Here is a 16,143-nt window from a genome sequence, read left to right on the forward strand (position 1 = left end):
GGGTGGGTAAATAAGATTTTCAAAGTTAAAGAGGGGAAAACTTGAGAAAATAACATACTTTGGATGAGAAATAGTCCTTTGGCCTTCACAGAACTATATGCATTGTGGTTGTGAACTGGAATGGTTATATGAAGAAAGAAAAAAAAATGTAAATAGTGACAAGGTGAAATTATCATTCTTGGAAGATACAATATCATGGAGCATCAAGAAAAGTCTGGTCTCTCAAGAGTGGATCGCCTTGATGGCTTGGTAGCACATGTTTCTTTAACATTTATTCATGTATTAATCTTATGTAAATCAGATTTGATGTTAGTCATATTGGTGCAGGTGCGGTTGTTGGAAGAAAAGCATTCTTCCAGTCCTGTGATCACAAAGCTGAAGAAGGAAGACGGGTGCTAGAGTTTGTCATATGCACTTGAGGAAGTGAATCATTAAGGCACATTGATGTAGCTACGTGTATGCACAGGTTGGTTTGCGGTTTGAAAGGAACAAGTTGAAAAAAATAGTTTGAAAAATTTTCAAACTAAGTCAAATCATTTTAAATTTTAAATCAAACTGAAAATTATGATTTGATCCAATTTAGATTTCGATTTAAATATATTAAAATTATTTACTTTTTAAATAGATATTATTTAAATAAAATTAATTGAATTATAATTTTCAAAAACATAATATAAACATGTAAAATATATATATAATGACAAAATAAATATGAAAGAAACAAAATATACATTTAATTGTTTATTAAAAAATTCTATCAAATATTGTTATATATATGTAAAATATAATTTACGATTTGATTTAATTTAAAAATTGCTTAAATTGGAAACTGTTTTTTAAAAATTTATTAACTCAAACTAAATCAAACTATGATTTTTAAGCGATTTGATCTAGTTATACGGTTGGAAGCACACCCCTAAATGTAGCGACTAATCATGCTCTGCTACAGGTTACCTACCATCAAAATTCATTGCTTTTACTCTGTAACAACATTTAATCAGTACTGCAGATGGTCATGGTGTTCAAATAAAAAAAAATTTCCCATTCAGTTGAGCCTAGTGATGGAAGCAGGAAATGCATCAAAATCAATTTCTTCTAAAGCTAAGATACGTGAAAAATCTCAACCAAAATAAGTTTTGCATGGTGACAGTCATAAAGAAAGAGCAGTAAACAAAGAAAGAACAGCAGAACTAAGTTAAGTTTACGAGGGATGTTGGTATGAATTGGAAGAAGCCAAAGAACTTACCTTGAATACGATTTGATTATGGGGTTTAAATTGTGAGACCAAGCATCTAAGAGGGCCTCCTAGATTTGTGAAAACTTGTAACCCCATCGTTAAAGCTAACGGTCGTCGTGTAGTATAAAAGGGTAGAAAACATCCTTTTCTCATCGAATTCTTCATTTTTGTTTTTACGCAATAAAACACCCCTCAAATTAAAAATATCCTTTTCTCATTGTCTGCTTAGGAGAGTGATAACGACAGATTCATAAATAAAATTTAAAAAAATCAAACGATAAATAAAAGTAAAATATAAATAAAATTTAAAAAAGTAAAAAATTAGATAAAAATAAAATTTACGAGACTCAAAAAAGTAATAATAAAATCTAGGCCAAAACACTTATTCCCACCCAAGGCATAGTGAAATAACAAACTCATATTTTTTAACTTTCAAAAATTTAAATACTCATTCATAAGGTAATTTCAGTTAAAAATTTCAATTATGATTAAAGGTAAAATTGTTATTTAACAAAAAAAATTAAAAACTAAACTTTTTTCATATTCCCCCCCTTAATTTAAAAACTCATAATTCTCTCCCTATTTTTTCTTAAAATTTTGAAAAGTAACAATTTCTCTCATAAGGTTTTTTCCTCTTTTTTCTGACCTTCGACTCTCTTTTCTCCTGTCTTATCTCTCCCTCCAAGCCTCTCTCTAACTATCAATCAATAGAAATTGTTTGAATTGGTGGTCAAAGAGAGGCTAGAAGGGAGAGATACGATGGAATGGAGGACAATTAACGGTCAAAGACGACAGATCCTTATTAGAGAAAAGAGGAAAAAACTTTAGAAAAAAAATTATTATTTTTTAAACTTTGGATGGAGAAAATTGCAAGTTTTTTAAACCTAGGAGAGAAAAATATAATAAGACTTTAATTTTTTAAAATTTTTTATTAAATAACAATTTTACCCCTAACACTAATTGAAATTTTTAACGGAATTGGTCTCATAGGTGGATATTTAAGTTTTTTAAAATTAAAAGGCATGAATTTTAGATTTTACTATATCTTGGGTGAGAACAAGTCTTTTGACCTAAAATTTAAAGGATTAATGCAGAATTTTAAAAAATATATCCATATTTTGCATGTGTAAAACTAAAATCTGTTCAAAATCTATTACATATATTAAGTGAAAATTTTTCCAAGTGAAGTAGCGCTCCTTGACTGCGCGTCAGTTCACCCTGCAGGGCGTGCCGAGCACATATTTGAAACCGTATTTTTCGTCACAAAGGATTTTAAGCACTAATTTTGATTGTATTTAGAGAGTTTGACACTTTGACCTGCAAGAACTATTTTTTACCGCATAACACGAAAAAGGCAGGAGGATGAAATGTGTTTGGACAAGGATGGCTTGGGATGGGAATGGGATGTTGATGGCAGTTAACTACTATTTCATCTCTTAATTCTAGATTTTTTATAAATGTGCTTATTTGTTCTTTTAATGCTTAATGATTAATGAGTATCCTCATAAAAAATCAAAACTTGTTATCAGGAAAAAAAGAACGATAGAAATTGATGGTGACAACAATGGAAGTTCCAAGTTAGCAGAAGAATCAAAAGATCCAGTCAACACAAACCAATAATACCTAAACAACTTCTACTGGGATTGTGGGCACATGGGTTCATTGAATAACAATCACATGGTGTGAAATCAAATCTCATCAATCAGTAAGTCGAATGAAGAGTGATAAATCTTACTCGTACAAAAGGGGTTAGATGGTGATGAGGTGAACGTGGAGGGTGGAGGAAGACGTAAGAGGAAACGATATGGTGGTCTGGCGTGTCGGTGATGAAGTTCACGTCTATTACTACTACCATTATTATAAATTAAAAACTGGGACCGGAAACCTCAAGAAATGGGCGATGACGATGAGGATTATAAAGGCGTGAAGGAAAAGGGAAAGTGGGTTGGGACTTTCTGAAGAAGAGTAATGAGTTATCAAGAATGTTAGTTGCTGTTGTGAAGTGGGTTTGAGTTTCAGTCCGACATTCAGGTGATGGCGCAGCAGCAAGAGCAACAATATCGGGAAGACCGAGGAGACGAAATATTTCAATCCAATATAATTCATTCCACTTTAGCTTTGGCTTTATGGCTGGGAGCTATCCATTTCAATGTCTTTCTGGTGGTTGTCTCCTTCCTTTTCTTCCCTCTCTCTATATCACTTATGTAGGTCCTCTCTCCCTTCTTATCATAATACTGATTTTAATTGATAATCTAATTTGCTATAATTCTTCTTCATCTTCATTCTTCAGCGTGTTTGGATTGCTATTGGTCTTTATGTTTGTGCCCATTGATCAGCATAGCAAATTTGGCAAACGCTTGTCCAAGTACTTTGAATCCCGTCAATTTCAACTTAATTTTCTGCTTATTTGCTATTTTTTTTCATTTCCATTCCCAGGTACATCTGTAAGCATCCATGCAGTTATTTTCCAGTCATTCTTCATGTTGAGGATTTCAATTACGGTATTCTCTCTTTACTTTAATCGTATAATCAAACTGCCAGGTGTTTCGTGCAAGAAGCATTCCCTCATATAAATTCAATGCTCAATTAATCATGGATTTTCATAAAACATCAAGCTGCTAAAGAGAGTCATACAAGATGTCGTTCAAAATGATATGGCCCAAGAGCTACAACTATCTCTGTACAATATCAAAGTGATACGTATACAACATCTACCATTCCAGCTAGCTTGCCGGATACTTCACAGATTTGGTAGCTGTAGGCTTCATTAACTCAAGGTGTAAACATCAGCAAAGGATTAACACAGGATATACATTAAAATTAGGGAATTATTGTTTGACCCAACTGCATACTTCAGGGTAATCATGGCCTGCGCTTAAACTTACTCAGTTGAGGCGCTTCATTTGAGCTGCTTTGAACTAGCAATTCACTCAAGTTAACTTTTGTTTGTAATAACTTCTTTTAGCAATTGATTGTCTCACTCTTTGCTTCTTGCAGTTTTTGGTTATGAGCCTTGTTCAGTTTGGCCAACAGGGGTCGTTTCACTTGCTGACCATACAGGGTTCATGCCTTTCCCAAAAATAAAGGTCGTTGCTAGTAGCGCTGTAAGATTTCTTTTCCCTATACTCTCTTAGATGTGTATGTTTCATAGAGCATTCTGATAGAACTCCAATTATCAAGACTTATCAGAGGAGGGGCAAAAAGGGAAATTCCACAACACTAGCTATGATAGCAACAATTGAAGATAAACATTATCAAGGTAAGTCTATGAAGCATAGTGAAACTTTTCAGGAAGCTCAAGATAGAGATAACTCAAAGAAGGGAGATAATGATAACTCAAAGAGGGGAGATGAGACTCATCCAGCAGTTTATTCAACTATAAAAAGGGGGCAGAGCAATGCAGAAGATCATCAGGAAATTACACAACAATTGGGTGGGGAAATTGGGGGCCTTCGGCCTAGGGACACTGGTTACTGAGATGGGCAGATCCAGTGTATTGTTTATTCTAATTATCTAGTTTCAGTCAATAAGCTATTGTATTCTGGCACCGCCATATTTAATAAAGCAATTGCATTAGTGTTCGGTCTTTACAATTATATCGTTGCACAAATTACATAACCTTTTCCAATTACACACTAAACTGATACACCTATAACATAACCAGTACACAGAATCCACTCCAGAATCAGCTCGGCAGGTTGCAGCAGTGTATTTCCAATCCAGGTTAGCATCACATTCATCTTCCATCTGTGACTCCTAAAGTGTATGTAAATCACTAGGTATTTTACACACCATTTCTGAGGCATACACGGACATGGTTGGGCCTCACACCAGCAACAAAGAAAAATTTCACTTCTCTGTTGGCTGCCGGTTATAGTTGCATCATAGTGCCTGGTGGAGTACAAGAGGCATTTCACATGGAGCGTGATTCAGAGGTTTCACTCTTTTAGCTTTTCTCTACTTTGACTTCTTTTGTATTATCATTCATTTTTGTGTCAGAACTTAGGATGTAATGCCTCTTGATACTTGGCATTGGCATCTTACCTGGAAAATTCAGGTGTCGTAATTTTACTGGGTTGGCTTAAGTTGTTTTTTTTTTTTATTGCTATTTTTATTAGCCTATTGCTAGTGGAACCTCCAAGGGGCTTACTTAACATGTATATGTTAGGCCACTCCTATTTGATTCTCCACTCATCAGAAATGGATTCTGGTCAAGTCCGGACTACAGGACAAAACCTTCCTCCTGTCGGAAATGTTCCATCTCCCCTGACTTCCCTCTACTCTCCCTCAATTGAATCCCTTACTTTAGCCAAATCCTTCTCTAATATCTCCATTTTTGAATTCCTCCTAGTATTTACCATAAACGTTGAACTCTCTCGTTGCTCTAATGCCACTAATAAGTACCTCTCTGACTTCCTCCAAAAATAGCCTATCAACATCCACCGTAAACCAGCCAACACTCCTTACCTGGAGATACACATTCAACACATACAAAAACCAACTAGCAATATCCCAGCATTTGGAGGAGTCGGTAGCTTCTACTACTCCACAGCAAAAAGATATTACTCACTCTTTTTCCCATCTCTTAACCCCTATATTAATCCTCTATTTCCTTCCTCTAAGTCTTGCTGCCACATTGCTTCAAAACCATTATCATCTTCAGCCGCTTCATTCCTGCCACGTGTGACTCCCTTTCCCTTCCTTCTTCTTGAATATACCCTCAGTGGCCTAACAGTATATCTTCCTCTAGAAGGAAAAACAGTGATTTCTCTTGGAATTACAGCTTTCTCTGTTTCTTTCAAACCACCCCATCAAAAACACTCTCATGGAACTGCAACTCCAAGTAATAGCTCTCGCTGTATTTATTATTTCTTTTTTTTTTTTTTTGGCAGATTGCCTTTCTTAAGACAAGAAGATGGTTTGTTTGCATAGCCATGGAGACGGGCCAAACCCTAGTTCCAGTTTTTTGTTTTGGTCAGGTATTGGTGCTATTTTTTTCTTTTCCTTTTCACTAAGCAGTATTTTTTCTAAGTTCATCTCCCCCGCACTGTTTTTGTGATACCAGCATTATTGTTGTTATGGTTATCTTCATGAATGATCATCCTATTGCCGGTGCTGGTGCAATAAATGTGATCACTTGCTGATTTTACTGGCCCTTTTAATCTATTTCTTACTATTTCTATCTGAAATTTTCTTGTATTTGTTCTATTAATCTTCTGATTAATTATATCTCTCTATCCCTGTTATGTGCTACAGTCATATGTCTATAAGTGGTGGAAGCCAGGTGGGAAGTTGTTCCTCCAGTTTGCTAGACCCATCAAGTTTACCCCGATTTACTTCTGGGGACTTTTCGGGTACATATGAATTCCATATATGTCTATGAATTATAACTATAACAATACCCTCATTTTGCAATTCATCATTTTGTAGTTAGCAAATGTCATCTGTACAAAAAATATTCATTATCATCGTACATCTTCCCTTGGTGAATGTTTTTGTAGTACTCCAAAATATTAATATGATATTGTTTTAATACTGGGTGGACTTTTAACTTTGATATATTGTTGCTTAGAATTTATGATATAGCAGCTGAAAGTCTTTCAAACATGGTGTTGTTTGTATTGCACATATAACACTCCATTATTCCCAGTCTGAATGTTGTTTTAGTCATCTCAAAGGTACATCATTCTAGCCAAAGCTTGTATCAGTCATATTTCCTTTGCATGAAATCTGGGGAGGCACAAGAAAGTTGTCAGTGCATGTGTTTCAATGGAACTTGAGGAACATTTTCACTCCCACTTTACCAAGTTTTGGAAGATTTTTCTTTCTTCAATTGAATATGTTTTCTATCGTTGAAAAGTGTCATTGAATCAAAAGGAAGCTATTGTTCTATCTAATATTATATGTAATTCTGTAGCCAATTAGAAAATATGTTAGGGAATGACTTGACGTTTTGGTTCTACAATCTCCACATTCTGTTCCGAGAGAATGTAGTCATATATTGGAGTTTAGGAGGTTGTCAGTTTCCACACCTGTATTGAATATGTGACTTTTGCAGATCTCCTATACCCTATCAACATCCAATGCATGTAGTAGTGGGCAAGCCAATAGAACTGAAGAAAAATCCACAACCTACCATGGAAGAGGTATTGATGCTACTACTAGTTGTTGGCTTAATGTAGTTTTCTTCCCTGAGAAAACTAACCATCCACCCAAACCAGAAAAGAAAATTAAATCATTATTGGATACTCTCCAATAGTCCCTAAAACAATAGCATGTTATCTACACCCACCCATGAGATGGCTGCTCTATGCCAAAACTAAATATGCCATTTTTTGATAAATTTGCTTCTCTTATGGCATTCTCACGAATCCATATCTAATTGAACACAACATTTGATAGTAACTCTGTATTTTGTTAACATTTCCTTATCACTATTGCAGGTGAATGAAGTACACAAACAATTTGTTGAAGCACTTCAAGATCTATTTGAAAGGCACAAAGCAGGGGTTGGCTATCCTGATCTTAACTTAAAAGTTCTTTGATCAGATTGTAGTTTATTGTATTCAATGAGCCAAGGAAGAAAGTAGAAGTTAAACTGTCCTAAAAAGTAGTTGATTTGATATATCAAATGATGGTGTGTGCCTTCACTGATGCTTTGGAACGAGGTTAGAGTGCACACATAACTTTTCCATAGTTGATCTGATAAGATTGTAAATACTTAGTGTGGATAGTCATCTTTGTCTACCACGTTATAACTAAAGCAGTGAACTTGAATTCCAGAAATATGCTCATCTCTACACAATTTACTATATATTTTTCTGCAACCAATCGAATCCTATACATCTACCAGACACTGCTCATACTCCTCAAAGGTCCTAATTCAAATGCCTTCATGCTGAATGGGTAGATTATGAGTTCTAAACAATGATCTATTAAGAAAAAAATATCAAAAAGGGTCATAAAAAAGGAAGGTCTATAAAGATAAGAAGGAGCATCCAACCCTACTTAACCCATTGCCTAGAAAGCTAGATGAGAAACATGACTAAGCAACACTATTGTTAACTGCAAATAATTGTAGTAGTGATTTACATATCTGGGATTTATGAGCAACAAGTTCTACCTCACTGCCGATGAAGACGGAGAGCATCACTAGATTTCAGTCTTTCATCCCAAGTTTGATGCTTTGAACTTTAACTGACAGCTGCAGTTTCTGCTCCTCAATATCTTTCAAAACTGAAAGCAAGTTAGCTCGATACAATTCACATTTCCTTTGTGCACGCTCAAGCTGTCGGGATAATTTTTGGATTTTCCTATCTTGGTCATCCTACAAAAATAGACATTGGCAATGAGAATTTATAAGAAGGTAGTAGTAAAGACATGTTAGGTCAAGCAGGAATCAAGAAAACAGAAGTAAAAACATTTTAAACTTCCTTAAATCGGTGAAGCAACCAAATCATATGAATAGACTGTTACAAGCTAAAAACTATCTTGCAGGGAATTTCCTAAAGTAATTTTGCCAACAATACAATCTCTTTGAATTCCAACAGTCTCTTCTAACTGTATTAGCTCACAGCTATATTATTACATTGGTTCCTATTTAGTGAGCAACCCTCTTGTCATTTTGTCTACCAACTAGAATGGTGTGGTAATAAAGGCTGCAATAAAAATTGATCATTTCCAGGCTGACTACTGTCTAGATTGAATCTGACAATTAGAAGACAAGACAAAGATGTCTTACTGTGCAGTCACCATTATTGCCTAAAGGATAAAAAAATATGCAGCTGATAAAGTAATGTAGCAGTAAACAACTTACAGCTGAGGCAGGTTGCTGTAGACCCCATTGATGATCACAGCTGGTAATATTTGTTTGACTTCCCTGAAACTGATGGTCTTCTCTGCTAGTTCTATTCGAAACAGCAATTATCCCACCATTCTTCTTAGCAAGTGCAACTTTATCAGAAGCCTCCTGCAGGGCGCCCATTACCACATTGTAAATATCTAGAGATTTAAGTCCATCATCAACTAGCTTAAAGGCCTCATGACGAAGATTATTGTATCTAAGTGTAAGAGATTCTTTTGAACTAATCAACAAATCACTGGTACGATCTTCCAATATCAGACCACTCTTGGCATTCCTTGTCCATCGTTTCATAACATACCGGGAGGGCAGAGTTAGAACATTTGTTACCCTAAAAACTGTCAATATGTGCCTACATAGGAGGCCACAAAATTCAAACAGCTGACAACTGCAAGACACTTTCATTTCTCGAACATTAAAATTAACATTATAAGATTTGTGAATCTCTCCAAATTTAGCAACCTGATATGTTGTGATTTCACCTTCATCCTCAACTTTTGTTGAGAAAGTTAATGTCTCAACCAACTCCTCCTGAAATTTCATGAACAATTTCCTTGTGTAAAGCTCAGCCGCCTGTTTCTCCATGGGGGATGGTGTTTTCAAAACTGGGGCAGTGTTTATGGTATCATAGTCTGCCTTGACTTCTTTCTCATAACGGCTTTCCAGAGCCTTCTCATACTGCTTAACAAACAGCTGAAGGGTTGTTGATGCATTGACATATCCATCAAAATAAGAGTTTATGCTATCACTGTGTTGAGTTATAGATATTTCAGCAAAGAATGTGTCTCTCACATACACCGGAACCCACTGCCGCCTATCAGCATAAATTGCTTGTAACCACTCATTGTCCCTAAGATCATATCTATCTATCATTGACAACCAACAAGACTCAAACTCTTCAACTGACTCCGTAAAATTGACACATTTGTGGAGCTCCGCTTCAAAATTGGGATGCTCTAAAAGCACATGAGAAAACTTCTCTTGGCATTCTTTAAAGATGTGCCACTTGCAGAAGCGGTGACGAGTCTGAGGAAAAACCTGGGTAACAGCCACACGAATCACTCGATCATGGTCAGTAGTAACTGAAACAGGAGGTCTCCCAGACATGGCCTCAAGCCATGTTTTGAACAACCAAACAAAGGATGCTTCCGACTCATTGATTAAGAGGGCACACCCAAACAAAATAGGCTGTCCATGATGGTTAACTCCAGTGAAAGGTGCAAAGGGCAAGCGATAGCGATTTGACCTGTAAGTTGTGTCAAAGGTAACTGTGTCACCAAAAAATGTATAGTTAGTCCTTGCCTTGGGGTCAGCCCAGAAGATATTGCTCATGCACTGGTCTTCATCACCTTGAACAGCATAGAAAAATGCAGGGTCTTCCAATTGTTTATTTCTCAAGTAGTCAAGAAGGAGCTGGGTGTCTCCGCCCAGAGTCCTCTGCCGACTGCTCCTCATGTAGTTCCTACAATCACGTTCAGTGAAGCCAACATTGATAATTCCACCATATTCTTTAATGAGAGCAGACATTATCCCACTTGGTCCAATTCCAGCACCTTGCAAAGTATCAATCAAAGACTTAGCTGAACCAGAGACATGGCGATGAGAACGAAGGCAATGAACCTTATCGGGGGGAACCAATTCATGGTTGTGTTCCTTAACAAAAGAAGAAACGACCCATCTACCAGAATCTTGAATTTTGACAACCAACATAGCCTTACAACCAACACGAGTCTCGGCACGAGGACGCTTCACTCTAGCATCACTTCCAGCTTTGTCTTTATCTTTATCTTTATCGACCCTAAACCCCTCCTTGGCGCAAACAAAGGACCTCTGAATGATGGCACCATCACGGCGGGAACGACGAGACATACTAACGCGAGTGCTGAAACCAACACGCCGAGCGTAAGAGTTGTAGAAGGCCTTGGCAGCCTCTTCAGATTCGAATTGCATACCCTCGAAAGGTTCGAGATTAGAGTCAGGTTGAGGTTGAGGTTGAGGGAGGGAAATAGAGAAGTGGGTTGAATCTTGAGGGATGAGGTTGTCATCATAGATGTTAATGCTCTCATCAAGAGTATGCATCTCCATTTGCATCAACTCCATTGGAATTAATCAATCAAAACCCAGAAATTAAATGAAATTTTAAAAAAAATTACAGAGAAAGAACACAACTGACCCGTAAATCCATAAACGTTAATCCTTCAGCAGTAGCTTCATTCATAATTTTTTATTTAGTAACTAGAGAAGTTGATTTGCTTGGGTCTTGCGTGTTTCAGTGGATATTTGCAGACTGAATCAGGGGACTGTACTGAGAAAAATTAAAGGAAAGAAGGACCAAAGTCTTCATATATGGATTGGAGTCAAACAAATATTAAATCATTCAATATTTTATTAATAACACCAATCCATTCTCATCAAAGGCTTCTTCATAATTTCCTTACTTAATCTGCTTAATTCTCATTAATAAGTTGAATCTAGACAGTCCAACTTAAGCTGGCAAGGGTTTATACAAAAGGGAAGAATAAGGGTTGGCTAAGAATATGAATTCGTTGGCATGTCAAACAAAGTGGAGAAAGTGATGAAAAGTCTTTAAAAAAAAGAAAAAAAGTGAATTTATGGATGAATTTCTGGTTTTGAACTTACTCAATTCAAATTTAAAATAGGGTTATTCCAGTTTAAGTTTGAATTTGTTTAAACAGAGTATGTGTGGATTAAGTTTAAATCAAACCCTAATTTTTAAAAATGTTTTCTTTTTCAATCTTAGGAATTAAAATTATTTAAATAGATAAGTCAAAAAAATGATGAAGTGCAAAGTACAACTTTATTAGCTTGGCAAACAACAATGATGAGCCACTAAAGGTTATCTCCTACCCTAATTCCTCATCTGCCAAGTGTACATCATTTTCTAACAGCCTCTTTCAATGCATTCCATTTTTAGAATGTTACTACACAGAAATACAATGTCTGGTATTGTTGTTTTCATTCATTTTTCTGCCACATGTACAGGATAATTGTTTTATAGTAGGTAGTCTACCAAAACAATTTAACTCAGAAGCCACATGTAGAAGGTTGTCCAAAGCGTAATAGCTAAAGCAGCCACAGCATATGTCCATAACATAATCACAGAGCATTCACTCTTACTACTCTGAAATAACTGGGTCATTGTACCTGCCAAGTTGTGACAGAAACAAAGAAACACTTAGTTCATTATAGAAAACTATTCATCCAGAAAGTAGGCTGTTCTGAGATGACATGCTTTAAACCACAGGGATGCCATATGAATGCAAAGAAACTGGGTCATTTCAACTGAAGCAAACACACAACGCTCCACAACCAAGCTAGTTGTAACATCCCAATCTAATTCATGCCCAACATCTCTTTCATATTTAATCGATGTGAAACTTGCATATGGGTGTTACATCAGCCACTCCAATTGCATCTAACTACAGTATAGTGGTACAAAGCATATTACATATAACTTTGCTATTGAGCAACAAGAAGTCATCGTACCTACATTCATTGCAGGTGGAAGAGTAAACTGAATCAGAAGAACAAATTGATATAATAAATCCGATCCCACCAGCCCAAAATGATGAGCAGCTTTAACTACAGCAACGCCCAAGAGAGGCAAGATTATAAACCGTACTGCTATAATCCCTATAATCACTGAAATACTTATTCCTGATCTTTTTAAACCTGAAAGCATAAATTTAACACCAGTTACTGATATTAAAATTTAAAACTTCTTCTCCCAGAAATCTTCATGGCCATCTAGTCTCAGGAAATGGAATCAAAGTTATAAAAGTACCTCCAAGGAGATTTGCTCCGATTATCAGGGTCATAGATGGAATTGATGCATCCCTGTTGATCAGATTGAATTTCCAGAGTTGAAGAATTTAGTGATCTTAAAGCCAGACACAATACACAAGAATCAAAATGCTAAAATGTTTTACCCCAGCAAAGATGCAGAACTGTAAATCACGCGAAGAGGAGCACTATCACCAACTATTGACTTTCTGATGGGAGACACTGTCCCAATGATAAATCCAACAGCCTTATAGAAAAATTATATCAAAACAACAAATATAGAAAAAACTCATTGACTGATTTTGACTTTTTTACGCAAACAGTTCTTGGCATACCGCTGCAATAGTATTCGGTGCGAGCACCATTTTCAGGTTTATCTTTGCTGCAACATTCTTAATTTGGTGGATAGTAGTATCCAGAAATGGGACCTGCCAACAGAAGTATCAAAATCATCTCATTTCAGAAGCAGCAGCATGTATGGCTAGTGGATATTCCAATATATATATGCGTAGGTTACAGGATTACAATACAAATTATTGGCATATCAATACCCCAAATATAGTGCTAGGCAGTCCATCTTGGTTTGCAGACTCCTCAGAGGCAGAGCCATTCTCTGAAGGTAGTAGTACCTCTGTGCAAGTCTCTGAGAATGTTTCCGAGGTTTCTCCAGAAGATTGTATGCTTGTAGAATCTTTAACATTCTTATTTGCATATATACCCATGATGACATACACGTATGTCCATATATAAATTGCTCCAACCTTATTTACGTACCATAAAAAATGCATGTTACTGCTGCCGTGAGACATATATTACAAGTCATAAAGGCAAGTAGAGAAGCAGAGAGAGATCATACTGCCATAGAAAGTGAAGCATAAGACTCCCCATAAGTGGAGCAGGTAGATGAATCTCCAAATGGGCTGTTTGACTCTTCACACACTGCTGGAACAATTATCAGAAGCAAGTTTCCCAAGTTCCCTGAGCACTCAGTAAATAAATCAGAAATTAAAACAACTTGGCTTATGAGGTGGTTAAGTGTAACCTAACCAATAAATGTAATGTACCAGCAGAACAGCAACCAATAACAAGGCCTTCAAGATGTGGAGGAGTGCGAGTGATTTTAATAAGAATCCAAGCAAGTGCAGACCCAATTAAGAAAGTGAGCAAAATATTCACTGGCATGAACCACCTTCAAACCAATGCAAGTTAACCCAAAAATAATCAATTACAAAAACGAAAAATGATACAGAATAGATACAACAAATGGTAATAGAAACAAGTCGACTCACAGTGTAGCCAAACTTTTCAAAGTAATAGTGTCAGAGAGGTTGGCAATGATCAGTGCGGGACTGAACACATAGAAAACAATCTGATCAAGTAAGAGAGCAACAAGTAGTTATATAGGATGTAAAGAAACAAGTATAAACAATTGTCCTAGTAGATATCCAATTACACGGGAACCCAAAATTCTTCTGTTTTGAGCCACCATAAAAAAGATCAGAGGGCTCATATGAAGCTACTGTGTTTCTAGTGAATTGTTTCTTCAAGAATATTTTTAAGTTATGATCATGTTTAGGATTAGGCAGCAGGCTCAAAGGCTTCTGACAAATATAATTCAGATAGCTAGCAAAGTCTCCGGGAGCTGGCATCTTCCTGAACCTGAATTCCTTATTCTAGAACAAGACAACGACTCTACGATTAAAATAAACTATAATTTACTTACATTATTTAAACTGCTCCTCGCATTTGGTCCCAAGAGATCAATGCGATCAGTTGCAAGCAGCAAGCCAATAGCAGTAATCAAAAGGACCTCGAGAACTGGCACTAATGCCGTAGTCAAAAGATTTAGGAACCCCATCGCTAAGCAAAAGTTCCCTTCCCAGCTGCGAAACTCCAAGCACACACAACCAGTAAGCAGAGTTCACAATATAAAATATGATGTGCAGGTTAAACTGAATACTACAAAACAACAATCATTACATCTATTATCTATAAATGCAGAGAGAACCAAATGGGTTGTAACATGAACATGTGCAAATATTGGTATTGGAGGCCATTCTTAAGCTTACATATGATGTGAGTTTCCAGGGGCGTGCAATTTCGCAATAGGAATATTAGTAGAAGGAAATTTATCCCTAGCTCTTACAAACTCGTGCTGTGCTTCTGTTCATATATATGTGTGACGCCATGAGCAGTTCCATTATGCAACTAACTCTTTGTGCACAAAAGATGAAGAATGGAATGATTGTGAGTTCATTACAATCTGGGAAATATTATTAGCAGCATATATATGCGCTTTCAACTAACAGTCTTCTCAGCTAGTCCAAGTGAAATATTGACTTTTCTGAATTTGATGTACGCCTTCTGTGAGTGGGTAAATGGCTGCAATTGAATTCATCTGTATACATTCAATGTCCGACATAAATATTAGGCAAAGACGTTGCTAGAAGGAGTTATGAATCTAGACGCAACAGACTTAAAGTTTGTTTTGGCCTTCTCGTTGTTAATCCTCTTAAATTATATTTGTCTGCTTCTGGTGGAGTTGGTTTTTGACCCAAAATAGAACCAGCGCAATTGGAGATTTATAGCCATGAATTATTATCATGGATGGAGGGACTATTAGGTAAAACAAATAAATTCCTACGTGCTTCTTATGGAGTAAGAATCAAAAACCACAATTGAATATAGCTTGACTATTTGTTTTTTTGTCCACCACGGCATTGGTATATCAAGGTCACAAACAAGATTAACTGATCAGAGCAGCAAGTTAACGTAAATACAAGTGAAAGCGCTAACTACATATTAAGATATATCTTACATCAATTTAATAGCCTCATATTCATATCCAAAAATGATTTGATTCAAATGAAACAGGTAAAGAAGAGTGTAATTACCAAATTCAACTAATAATGATTGAGAAGGCAGCCACAACATTTATTATATTATATACTGTATAAAACAAATTGATTTGCATAATGTTGTCAGTATAATGAATCCAAATGGTTGGGCGAAAAGTATTTTTTAATATAATTCAACTTTTGTTTATGATATTAATAGCTTTACAAAGATTATAAAAAAGAGCAATACTATGTGTATCTACTTTGGGTAAACAAATATATACACACTCATATGTGTTATTATATGATTGTTTATTGTTTTATTTTTAATTCAAAATCATCAAATCACATGATGACATATATAAATGTGTACATATTTGTATATTCAAAATAGGTAGACATAG

The 16,143-nt window shown here is 36.0% G+C and overlaps 3 protein-coding genes across 7 annotated transcripts; 1 reads left to right on the top strand and 2 right to left on the bottom strand.

Moving 5' to 3' along the window:
- Positions 1-2,740: 2,740 nt before the first annotated feature.
- Positions 2,741-8,023, top strand: LOC123198748 (diacylglycerol O-acyltransferase 2D-like). Its single transcript, XM_044613508.1, has 9 exons — positions 2,741-3,441; positions 3,528-3,602; positions 3,674-3,738; positions 4,235-4,341; positions 5,017-5,172; positions 6,130-6,216; positions 6,494-6,591; positions 7,296-7,383; positions 7,681-8,023. Exons 1-9 carry the CDS (start codon positions 3,272-3,274, stop codon positions 7,780-7,782), a joined length of 948 nt encoding a protein of 315 aa, XP_044469443.1. The 5' UTR covers positions 2,741-3,271; the 3' UTR covers positions 7,783-8,023.
- A 171-nt stretch (positions 8,024-8,194) lies between these two features.
- Positions 8,195-11,806, bottom strand: LOC123198745 (protein FAR1-RELATED SEQUENCE 5-like). The gene is made up of 2 exons (XM_044613502.1): positions 9,054-11,806; positions 8,195-8,564 (listed from the first exon to the last, which is right to left on the bottom strand). Exons 1-2 carry the CDS (start codon positions 11,196-11,198, stop codon positions 8,397-8,399), a joined length of 2,313 nt encoding a protein of 770 aa, XP_044469437.1. The 5' UTR covers positions 11,199-11,806; the 3' UTR covers positions 8,195-8,396.
- A 91-nt stretch (positions 11,807-11,897) lies between these two features.
- LOC123198746 (protein PIN-LIKES 3-like) lies at positions 11,898-15,234 on the bottom strand. Of its 5 annotated transcripts, none has more exons than XM_044613506.1 (11): positions 14,972-15,234; positions 14,626-14,785; positions 14,192-14,271; positions 13,967-14,091; positions 13,759-13,880; positions 13,454-13,663; positions 13,238-13,330; positions 13,049-13,149; positions 12,904-12,956; positions 12,610-12,791; positions 11,898-12,263 (listed from the first exon to the last, which is right to left on the bottom strand). In XM_044613506.1, exons 2-11 carry the CDS (start codon positions 14,758-14,760, stop codon positions 12,255-12,257), a joined length of 1,110 nt encoding a protein of 369 aa, XP_044469441.1. In that variant the 5' UTR covers positions 14,761-14,785; positions 14,972-15,234; the 3' UTR covers positions 11,898-12,254. The 5 variants fall into 5 exon arrangements, with proteins under 5 accessions (XP_044469441.1, XP_044469439.1, XP_044469438.1 ...); XM_044613504.1 differs by having other exon boundaries at positions 12,606-12,791; positions 14,626-14,793; positions 14,972-15,220; XM_044613503.1 differs by having other exon boundaries at positions 12,606-12,791; positions 14,972-15,216.
- Between the last annotated feature and the right edge of the window lie 909 nt (positions 15,235-16,143).

This window comes from Mangifera indica, chromosome 16, assembly GCF_011075055.1.
Source record: "Mangifera indica cultivar Alphonso chromosome 16, CATAS_Mindica_2.1, whole genome shotgun sequence".
Lineage (NCBI taxonomy): Eukaryota > Viridiplantae > Streptophyta > Magnoliopsida > Sapindales > Anacardiaceae > Mangifera > Mangifera indica.

Coding starts and splice junctions, on each gene's coding strand:
- LOC123198748 (XM_044613508.1), top strand. CDS start 3,272: ATGGCGCAGCAGCAAGAGCAACAATATCGGGAAGACCGAGGAGACGAA. Junction 6,592..7,295: donor TACTTCTGGGGACTTTTCGG/GTACATATGAAT, acceptor TGACTTTTGCAG/ATCTCCTATACCCTATCAAC. Junction 7,384..7,680: donor CACAACCTACCATGGAAGAG/GTATTGATGCTA, acceptor TCACTATTGCAG/GTGAATGAAGTACACAAACA.
- LOC123198745 (XM_044613502.1), bottom strand. CDS start 11,198: ATGGAGTTGATGCAAATGGAGATGCATACTCTTGATGAGAGCATTAAC. Junction 8,565..9,053: donor TACAGCAACCTGCCTCAGCT/GTAAGTTGTTTA, acceptor CTATTTTTGTAG/GATGACCAAGATAGGAAAAT.
- LOC123198746 (XM_044613504.1), bottom strand. CDS start 14,760: ATGGGGTTCCTAAATCTTTTGACTACGGCATTAGTGCCAGTTCTCGAG. Junction 14,272..14,625: donor CGAGGAGCAGTTTAAATAAT/GTAAGTAAATTA, acceptor TTACTTGATCAG/ATTGTTTTCTATGTGTTCAG. Junction 13,331..13,453: donor TGCCTAGCACTATATTTGGG/GTATTGATATGC, acceptor TTCTGTTGGCAG/GTCCCATTTCTGGATACTAC.